Source organism: Helianthus annuus, chromosome 5 (assembly GCF_002127325.2).
Source record: "Helianthus annuus cultivar XRQ/B chromosome 5, HanXRQr2.0-SUNRISE, whole genome shotgun sequence".
Lineage (NCBI taxonomy): Eukaryota > Viridiplantae > Streptophyta > Magnoliopsida > Asterales > Asteraceae > Helianthus > Helianthus annuus.
Window position 1 is genome coordinate 25,961,370 of NC_035437.2, and position 11,141 is coordinate 25,972,510.

Here is an 11,141-nt window from a genome sequence, read left to right on the forward strand (position 1 = left end):
ACGAAAGTGTCTCACTTAAGGTTCCGAATTCGCAATCAAGATTTTTCACTAATTTCGTCAACTTTAAGTAGTTTTCTTTTTAGTCTAAAATGTGTGAATATTTTAAAATCAATTTACGCGTCTAATTAATTATTTAATTTCAGTATTCCTTTTCCGTTTACAATTTTAAAAATTTAGCAAATGTGCCAAATTTAGGAATTCCAAAAAATGGCACTTCTTAATGTTTATTTATTCAGTTTATCAGTTTTTTATTTATTTGTTTTCGCATTTTCTTTAAGAATACTTCACAGTTTTTAGTTTAAAATATGTACCTTTAAAATAGCAACCTATGTTCAACAGTTACACATGATCGATCCAACATCCATAGTATAATAAATTAATAACCTTACATTTTTATGTCCGAAACAATCATATATATATATATATATATATAACCTGGTTAGCATCATTTTAAATCACAGTGTGGATATAGTAATTTGTTATTAGACAGATGTCCAAACACCCTTAACCTCTTCATATAATAATGGAAGATTGGACACACCGACAAGCAACTCCAGTGCTGCCACAAATGGAGGCGACAACAATTCGATTGCCCATTCTTCCTCACTCATGCAGGACACACACACACATACAAATCTATATATAAATGTAAATAAGCGTATCAATCTAACACACTGAACTCTATATAAACCCATAATCACATCTAAGCAACCCTTCAAACTTACTTTATAACCTTTATCCTAACTTCAAACAGCTCGACCCGAACCCGAATCTTGTTCTTCATAGCCATGAATTCCCTTGATCTAAACCTACCTGAAAACTACTTCAGCTTAGACCTCTTGCATGATTCTTCGAATTCTTCATCTTCGTCTTCTTCTTCTTCATCAAGCAACCGCGAGCAACGAGTTTTCTCATGCAACTATTGCAGTAGAAAATTTTATAGTTCACAAGCACTTGGAGGCCACCAGAATGCTCACAAGCTGGAACGCACCTTGGCTAAGAAATGCAGATACCTGAACTCAGGAGTTAAACTCTGGGAGCAGATATCAAGGTCTGGTTCCGATGGTTCAACCCATGTTGGTTGGGTGCAGCCACCCTTCCTGAATCAGGGACAGGTTGGGAGGAGAGACATGGACTATATGTATAGTGGTGAGAGTGAGACTGTTCAAGAAGATTTTCATCAGCTGGATTTATCTCTCAGGCTTTAAGCACATGTATAAATGTACTTCTATAGTTCTATGTTCCAAGATTGATCTATGAATGAATAAATATGCTATTTGTTTACTGATTTTTAATCTATTAAGTTTTGTTTCTTAACAATTATATAAACATATATAGCTAGGTACAACGTACAAGTAAATTTATTTAATTTTTTTAGGGTGTACATGTTTGCACACTAAAATGTCTATTTGCACATCAAACCCTAGCTATACGCGGCGTATAACCATCTTTTTCAATTTCCAAGAGAATCTCTGATATGATGTGTTGGTGCACTTGTGTCTGTGCTTTGTCTGTATTCGGTCTGTATGTAAACGATGTCCATGTCAGTCCTGTAAGTTGACAAAGTCAACCATCCTCCGGTTTGACTTAGTCAACAGTTAGAAAGATGTTTGTCTGGATCGAAGGATAGCCTCGAAGGATACAACTGATCCTTCGAGATGCTCGAAAGATATGGTTCGACCATTAGACCTCGAAGGATGATCCTTCGAGGTCCATGCTGATCTTTCGTGTAACATGTGGTCGACAGATGATCCTTCGGACCATCTGTCGAATCCTTCGGACCATCTTTCGAATCCTTCGAGCAGACATGCTGAGCTGGGTATATATATACCCATGCATGTGTTGAGTTTCGGTAGACAGACACACAGACAGAAAGACAACCGAGAGATATAGAGTTTCTTTGAGAGCATTCTGTCGGAACTCACACACACACACACTTGAGAGTTTACATGTTAGATTTGTAAACATTGAGCTTGTAACCGAACCCTCATTGCATTAATACAAGTTGTGTTAATCGGTGAACTTGTGTGTTTGTTTCTCTACTTGCTACTAACTCGGTTTGCTTGCTAGCTTGGATTCCGCACTCGCTAGTAGGTTTGTATAACAAGGTTTAGGTTCGTTATCTTCCGCGAAAAGGGACCTACAAGTGGTATCAGAGCTTGGCTCTTTACCTTGATTAAAACCGGGTTTTTACAAGTTTTGGTGTGTTAAAACACTTGGTTTTGCACCTGTTTTTACTTGATTTCTTGCATTTTCTTTGAGTAAAAACGTGTTCTAAACCCTTCGGGAGTGTTCAAGGTTGGGTTGGGTAACTTGAAAAATTGTTTTTAAGTAACTTGGTATTTCCGGTCAAGTTCCGATCAAGGTTTCCGGTGACTAGTGTGAAGATAAGGTTTTCCTTTTTGGGCAATCTTTTCAAAGTTGGTGGGAAAGTACGTCTGACCATACCTTTTGCCGAAAGTTGACCTTACCAACCTGTCACCTTTTCACCAACCTTTCACATCAGATCAGATTGTGTCAGAGCTCTCGAAAGATATCTTTCGACATCGAAAGATCATCCTTCGATATCTTTCGACCAAGGAGGGCTCGAAAGATTAATATCCTTCGACCCATCCTTCGAAGTCTGAAACATATCCTTCGAGAAAGGAATCATTTCGAAAGATTCGTGTCCGAAAGATTAGGATCCTTCGTATTGGTGAATCTTTCGAGATCTGTTACTCGAAAGATAAGGATTTAACACGAAAGATAAGGATCTTTCAAAAGGGAATCCTTCGTGTTCTTGAGTCTTTCGAGATCATTGTTCGAGAGTCAACAGTAATCGTTCGAGTACTGTTGATCCTTCGAACAAGATTATATCTTTCGATTGTGATCTGTTTATTGTTAACAACTTTCTGTGATTTCAGGTCTTTCGACCAGGAACCTTCGGTTGTGTTATCTTTCGGATCATTCTTACTTAGCATTTATTTTGCTTATCTATCATGAATCCGAGTTGGTGGGGAACTCCGGCTCCAGACAATGGTGAATATACAAGATCAAATGTCACTCCCTCATGGTGGGGTACATCGGCTCCAGACGATGGAAAATACACGAATACCAGGTCATCTCCTTTATGGGCCGAGTCGCCGGTATCGACATCTTCTCAGGGAAATCAATGGGCTTTGGTATCGAATCAAACTCCGAGCATTCAAAGTATTCTACTAAGCGAAAGTGAAACAGGAAGTTTGAATCGACCTCCAAAGTTGATGCATTTGAATGAATATCCAGGATGGGTTGAGAGATTTAAAACATATGTTCTTGGTCAAAATACGGAACTGTGGATACGTTTCACCACAGATTTCGATCAAGCCATAGAGGTTGCTGCTTCAGATTCTACTACGTTTGCTGATCTTCCAGAAGATAAAAAGAAAACCTATGATCTGGAAAAGAAGGCATACGCCATTCTCACTCAGGCGTTAAGCAAGGATATCTACCATCAGTTTGTCAGCTTCAAGACAACAAAGAAGTTATGGGATGGATTGAAAAACAGAGGAGTGGGAAATGCAGCAACACGTCAAATGCGTCATGATCTTCTCAAGAAAGAATTCGAAGGCTTCACTTGTATGGATAAGGAGTCCTTGGGAGATATGACAAGCCGATTTTATCATCTGCTTACGGAATTGGATAATTATAGTGTTGTGACAACTCAAGCTGAAGTTGTGAAGAAGTTTGCTGATGCTTTGCCTCCTCAATGGAGTAGTTTCTTGGAAATCCTGAAGTACAACGGGGTGTTGAGAACCACTAATATCAACGAGTTCGTTCAACTGTTGGAAAACAAGGATCAGGAGGAAACATTGAAGGCGAAGAGAGTTCCATTGCCACAGAATCCAGAAATGTACTGTGGAACTTCCAGTTCTTCGTCTGCAAGAACCGGTTCACATGCTCCACTTCAAACAGCGTTTGTCACAAGCACAGATTGTTTTGGCAATCCAATACAAGTTCCTGTTAAGCCACCTCCCACCACAGACATGTATGGAAATCCAATCCAACCACCTCCACCTCCTCCTGCTCAACAACAACAACGTGCATGTTATGGAGGAACATCATCTGCTGGTCAACAATCAAAGTCAAGTACAGTACAGCTCGACACGTCAAGCTTCTCTAAAATCAGTGTAGAAGTGGCTAAGGAACACATGGAGCTGCTTAACACTGTAGTGAGCGCGTACTGTGGGTTGATAGAAGGTCAGATTGGCAACATTAATCTGACACAAGAAGATTACAGGCAGATTGATAAAGAGGAGATGGACTTGATGGACATCAAGTGGGCCTTTGCGAGTGCTGTGAGAAGAGCAAAGGATTGGATGGAGAGTACTGGAAGAACCAGCTTGGAAAGTAAGCGAGACACCAAGTATGGGTTCGATAAGCAAGCTGTAAAGTGCTTCAATTGTGGTGAACGGGGTCACTTTAAACGGGAATGCACCAAGCCAGCCCAGCACGGAAATCAAAACCCCTTCAGAAACCAAGGCAATCGGCAGAACAGAAACAATGATCGTACCATGGTACCCGTCAACAACCAAACCAACCGGGCACTTGCAGTTCAGGTAGATGAAGGTTGTGACTGGTCAATCCAGTTGGGTGGTGATGCTCCCGATGGAACAGCATGTTTTGCTCAGATTGTGAAGGAGCTAGTTCACACCAGTGGTGGAGAATCTTCTGCCAGTGGTGGTGAATCGTCTGAAGATGAAGACTCTTCTGGGTACAGCAGAAGTGTTGATGAAGAATCATCTAATTCTGGTGATGATCATGTGGGTGAGACATTGAATGCAGCAATCGATGCAGATATTGATGAACTCTTGGAGGAAGCTGCAGCAGAAACTCAAAGAAGATCTATTCTGGTGGATCAAGCTGCTTATACTTCGTCTTCTCTCCATTCAGCCTTTATGGCTAATGTCGACGGTTCATCAAGTCAGGTATGTGTCGATGAACACACTGCTGTTAATTGTGATGAATGTGCTAGGATGCATGCTAGATGTGCTGAAATGGAGAAAAGTATGTCTGAGTTGCAAGGCAAACATGATGCTTTACAAGCTAGTTTGTTTGACTTGCAAGACAAACATACTACTGTGAATGAGAATCTGAGTGACTTGCAAAGTAAGCATGACGCTTTGCAAGAAAAATATGATGTGACCTTTCTCCACAATCAGAAATTGACTGTGGACCTCTCTAAATGCACAGAAGCCAACATGTTTTATGAAAACCATGAAAAAGAATTTAAGTCAGTAATTGAAACGTTAAAGAAGGATAAAACTGAACTGACTAAAATGGTTTCAAGAAAACAAACTGATATTAATTTGTATATATCTCGCCTTGAGAGTATGCAAAAAGAGATGGCTTGTGTGAAAACCGAAAGTGATGCGATCCAACTCAAGCTAGACAGTTATTTGAGTTCTAGCTATGTGTTAGATCACATCATTGACGTTCAGAAGGAAAAGAGAGATGTCACATGCATAGGGTACAAGAAGTGTCCACCACCAGTGAGACATAATTATGATGCCATGCCTGATGAAGAGGACAGGGTTTTCTTTGAACCTTCTGTGCCTCTAGATGTTAAGGAGTTTGCTGCAGGACTCGGATACCAAAAGGAAGTATCCTCAGATTCAGATGTGTCAGCAGATACATTTGTGAGTGCTGAACAGAATCAAGATCCTCCAGTTGTGATTGAGGATGCTGATTCGTCTGATGATGAATCTGACGATACTGTCCCAGCAAAGTCTGATGCGGTAGCCAAAAATGAGGACATACCTCTTGAGAATCACATTCTATGTGATCCCCCTGTTCAACCCGCTAAGACTATTGCAACTGAGTCCTCATCTGCAGAAGAGCCGGAGAGTGTGAATTTGCTGTACACTCTAGTTGGTGATGATAAAATTTACTCAGACAAAGATTTTCCCATTAAGAATGTTAATCAATCCTTAATCTGCAAAGTCTTTGAGAATTCAACGAGTAAGTTCTTGGGAAAGGCAGGACCTAAAGTTACAGTTACACAGTGTCCTCCTATTCCAAAGGCTGAAATTCGAAAACAATTTGGTAACAAGAAATTACCAACAGTGCCAACACAGCAAAATCACACCAAACCCAAAGGTAAAACACCGGCTCAAGCTAACAAGAAGCCGAACCAAAAGAAGAAGAAGAATGTTAACTTTGTGAAATCGACGGGAACAGACAAAATTGAAAAGTTTGAAAATCAATCTAACTTAGATTTTGTCAAGAAAACAATTGTCGAGAAAAGAAATGAACCAAGCAGTTCAAAGCCTAGTACCTCGGGTTCACAAAGTTCAACATCATCGGCTAGACGATCACATGATTCTTCGGGGTTTGTAGAACGAAGATCATGTTTTGAGTGTGGAACCATTGGGCACATTATTAGAAACTGCCCATATCTTCATAAGCAGAAAGGAAAGGTTGATGATCCCCGTGGCAAAACTGACCGTAAGCCAACTGTTTCCACAAAACAAGATCCCCGCCTTGTAAAAGAAAGGGAAAAGAAACAGAAACGCCAACAGGTCAAAAAGATAGAAAAAGCGATTAAAACCGATGCGGTTCAAAAACAATCTGTTATTGTAAAACCAGACAATTCTAAAACTTCAAATCATCAAGAAGTTAAATTTTTAAAGAAAAACACTGGTGAAACCAAACAGACTTGGAAACCAAAAACGGTTACTGAATCAGGGGGACCATCACAATTCACCAACCATCAAAGACAAGAAGTTATTGTCATTGATGAAAATGGAAGACCCAAGACCACAATGGCTTGGGTCCCCATCTCCAACTAATTCATTTGAGTTCATGTGCAGGGTGCTTCAGGAGGAACTATCAGTAGTCACTGGATTGTTGATAGTGGGGCATCCAGGCACATGACGGGCGACATGAAGCTTCTCTACGACGTTAAATCTATTAGAGGAGGTTATGTTGCTTTTGCTGGAGATAAAGGTGGTTATATAACGGGTGAAGGAATGATATCTAACGGGATTGTCAGCTTTGACAAGATCAATTTTGTGCAACAACTTGATCACAATCTTCTTAGTGTTTCTCAAATTTGTGACAAGAAATTTTCAGTACACTTTGATGCTAATGGATGTTATGTGCTGAAACCCGGCTTCAAAATTCCAAAAGAATGGATTCTCTTGTCGGCTCCAAGGATAAATGATTTGTACGTCCTTGACATGAGCCAAGCTATTACTACGTCTGCACAAGCAACATGTTTCGTTTCTAAAGCCACAGAAAAAGACACTATCTCTTGGCACAGACGAATGGGTCACATTCACTTACGCAAAATGAATCATTTGGTTTCAAATGAATTGGTGAATGGTGTTCCCCTCAAGAATTTTCATCTTCAAGATATCTGTGTTTCGTGCCAGAAAGGAAAGCAAACAAAGAAGAAGCACCCTACAAAGAAGATCAACACGGTGGCAGTTCCTCTTGAACGCTTGCACATGGATTTATTCGGTCCTGTCAAGCACAAGAGTATTCGGGGTGATCAATACTGCCTCGTGGTTACTGATGATTATTCAAGATTTTCTTGGGTTGCGTTCATGGCACACAAGAGTGAAACCTTTGGCATTATCAAAAACTTGATCATTCAGATTGAGAATTTGTATAAGTTGAAGGTTAGGCGGATACGTAGCGACAATGGTACTGAATTTAAAAATCATTCCATGGCGGAGTTCTGCACTTCAAAGGGTATTCTTCATGAGTTTAGTGCAGCTTATACTCCTCAACAGAATGGTGTCGCTGAACGTAAGAACCGCACGTTGATCGAGACTGCTAGGACAATGTTGGTAGAGTCACAGTTGCCCATTCCATTCTGGACTGAAGCTGTGGCCTCTGCATGCTACACATTGAATAGAGTCCTTACAGTCAAAAGACACAACAAGACCTGCTTTGAGCTTCTTCAAAAACGGAAACCAGATTTGTCTTATCTAGAACCGTTTGGAGCTCCATGCACAATCATCGATCCTAATGGAAAGTTTGGGGCAAGAGCAATTGATGGATACTTTCTTGGGTATGCCACCCCTAACTTACGAGTCTGGAATCTAGAGACTAAAAGGGTCGAAGAATGGTCTGAGGTCAGAGTACAAAGGCACACCTTGCCAGTCAAAAATCCGGGTCAACCTTGGATGTTTGAATACGATGACTTCTTCAATTCGATCAATGTTGAAGCCGTTGAAGAAAATGCTGCGGCTAGGATGTTTTTCGAGAGTGACAATGCAACAGTTTCACCGGTGGTTCGTCCAATTCTTGTTAATCAAGAACCATCTTCTTCGGTGAACAACAATACTCTCAACAATGAGGATTTTCATGATGCAAACGAATTGAACGAATCTTCAGAGGATGATGAATTTCTAGATGCAGATCAAGAAGCTCCTACAACAGCAGTTCATGGTACTTCAGAGGGTACTCCTCCAGTGGATACACATAGAACAGCTGAGACTACTGCATCATCCTCTTCGTCAATTCCGGGTCTTGAACTGGTTGTTGATCTTAATCTTAACAACCTGGGTATAAATGTTCCAGTTCCAGATAATCCAGAAACAAGGATTCATAATACCCATCCTCAACAAAACATCATTGGAAATGTGCAAAGTGGCGTACAAACAAGAAACATGTTGCGAAACAACAACAATGCAGGCTTGTATGCAGCTATTCGAGAATCCGGGCAACAAAACGATTGGTCCTTCGCGTGTTATGTCTCACAAGAAGAACCAAGAACGTGGAAAGAAGCCTTGAAAGATAACGGTTGGGTTGAAGCAATGCAGGAAGAACTGCAACAATTCCAGAAGCTGGGTGTCTGGAAACTCGTAGAGAAACCTGCTGGATACAAGAAGATTGGTACCCGTTGGGTTTTCAAATGCAAAAAGGATGACCGTGGAGTTGTTATCCGAAACAAAGCTCGTTTAGTCGTTCAAGGTTTTCGTCAGATTGAAGGGATCGACTACAACGAAGTCTATGCACCAGTTGCACGTCTCGAAGCAATTCGAATCTTTTTAGCCTATGCGTCTTTCAAAGGATTCAAGGTTTATCAAATGGACGTGAAAAGTGCATTTTTACACGGTGTGGTTGAAGAAGAGGTGTACGTCGAGCAGCCTCCAGGTTTTGAAGATCCTATCCATCCCGATCGGGTTTGGTTGCTCAACAAAGCTCTTTATGGTCTTCATCAAGCACCACGAGCTTGGTATGCAACCTTATCTCACTATCTGCTGGAGAACGGTTTTCGTAGAGGTCTTATCGATTGTACTCTTTTCATCAAGGAACAAGATGGAGATCTTCTTCTGGTACAGGTATACGTTGATGACATTATTTTTGGTTCTACTAATGATGTCTTGTGTAGGGAATTCGAGCGCATTATGCAGGATAAATTCGAGATGAGTGCTATGGGGGAAATGACCTTCTTCTTGGGCCTACAAGTACAACAAACGGAGTCTGGGATATTCATCCATCAGACTAAATATGTTGGTGACATCTTGAGCCGGTTCCAGATGTCTGATGCAACGCCCATTGGTACCCCATTGCCAACTAATCACGGAATTACTCCAGATTTGAAGGGAGAAGCTGTTAGTCCCTCAAACTATCGCGCTATGATCGGATCTCTTATGTACCTCACAGCATCAAGGCCAGACATCATGTACCCAACGTGCCTGCTTGCCAGATATCAAGTTAACCCGAAGGCCTCACATCTTGTTGCTGTTAAAAGGATTTTTCGTTATTTGAAGGCGTACCCTGACACCGGTCTGTGGTACCCTAGGGATAATAACTTTGAATTGGTAGCTTTCAGTGATTCTGATTTTGGCGGATGCAAAATCGACGGTAAATCCACAACGGCTGGATGTCAGTTTTTAGGAAATCGCCTAGTCACATGGCAGTGCAAGAAGCAGACGTGTGTAGCTACATCAACATGCGAAGCTGAATACATTGCTGCCTCAAGTTGTTGCTCCCAAGTTCTTTGGATCCAACAACAGATGCGGGACTACGGTTTTGAATTCCTAACTACTCCTATTTACGTTGATAATTCTGCTGCTTTAGATATCACTAGAAATCCTGTGCAGCATTCGAAGACCAAACACATCGAAATCAAATATCACTTCATACGTGATTGCTTTGAGAAAAGGCTAATCGATGTTGTTAAGGTCCACACCGATGACCAACGTGCCGACTTATTTACCAAAGCTTTTGACAAATCAAGATTTGACTTTTTATTATTGGTAAACGGCATTAAGGTCAAGCAAGAGTAAAACCAACATCGGAAAATCATTTTTGTAAATATCTTTGTGTGTTGTTAAATTTATCTTAGTTTATTGATTTTAGGGGGAGTAAATCCAAAAATCTGAAAATCCAAAAACATCGAAAAATTTCAAAAACACAAAAACAATAGAAAAACAAAAATGAGTTTCCTGGCGAGCAAAAGAGAAAATGATAGTACATCAGTGGTCTATCCAAACCTCTTTAAACCTTAAATGCAAAACGATAAGCAGCTCTATATAAGATGTATCGGTAGGCTCACAATCATTTTAAAGTGTGCAGGGTGATATAAATCTTAATCGACTGAAGACCAGGTGGGAACCATTCATTGGCATATGGTCTTAGTACCGAAATTTCGTTTGATAGATTGCCGAGGTTCTGAGATATTCGTCTCTATGCTGCTTATCATCTGGGTATCATGGTTGTATCTTTTACCGAAAAATAACGGGGACGCAAGTCTAGATCTTCCATGATACTATACATACGTGTACATATCATACTGCATACTGCATTCGACCTCAATAAGTGATAAACAATCACATGTCCATATCAAATAAGTGATAAAATATCACATTTATCCGGGTGTCAAGTTCGTCTCTCTGCTGTACGGAAGTACTGACCTGTTCACGGACTTGCACCTGTGCCCTCATGCATACGAAAATCAAGTTCCTCATCAATAAGTGATTATATCACAAAGGGCTTGTTTTCGAATCAAAATAAGTGAGTATCTCACAATTTATACGGTCAAACAGATGATAATCGGTATACTCACCGGTAAGATGAACTCTCGTGCATACCTTGATACGGGAATGTGTCGTGATGTGGATGAACACCGGTCGGTAAGTATAAATCATACATTAACGTATCCT

General features: G+C 40.5%; 1 protein-coding gene across 1 annotated transcript; it reads left to right on the forward strand.

The window, feature by feature from the left end:
• Positions 1–788: 788 nt before the first annotated feature.
• Positions 789–1,208, forward strand: LOC110942843 (zinc finger protein 2). Its single transcript, XM_022184606.1, has one exon. It carries the CDS (start codon positions 789–791, stop codon positions 1,206–1,208), a length of 420 nt encoding a protein of 139 aa, XP_022040298.1.
• Positions 1,209–11,141: the final 9,933 nt, after the last annotated feature.

Excerpts from the sequence above, each read along its gene's own strand:
- LOC110942843 (XM_022184606.1), top strand. The coding sequence starts at position 789 with ATGAATTCCCTTGATCTAAACCTACCTGAAAACTACTTCAGCTTAGAC.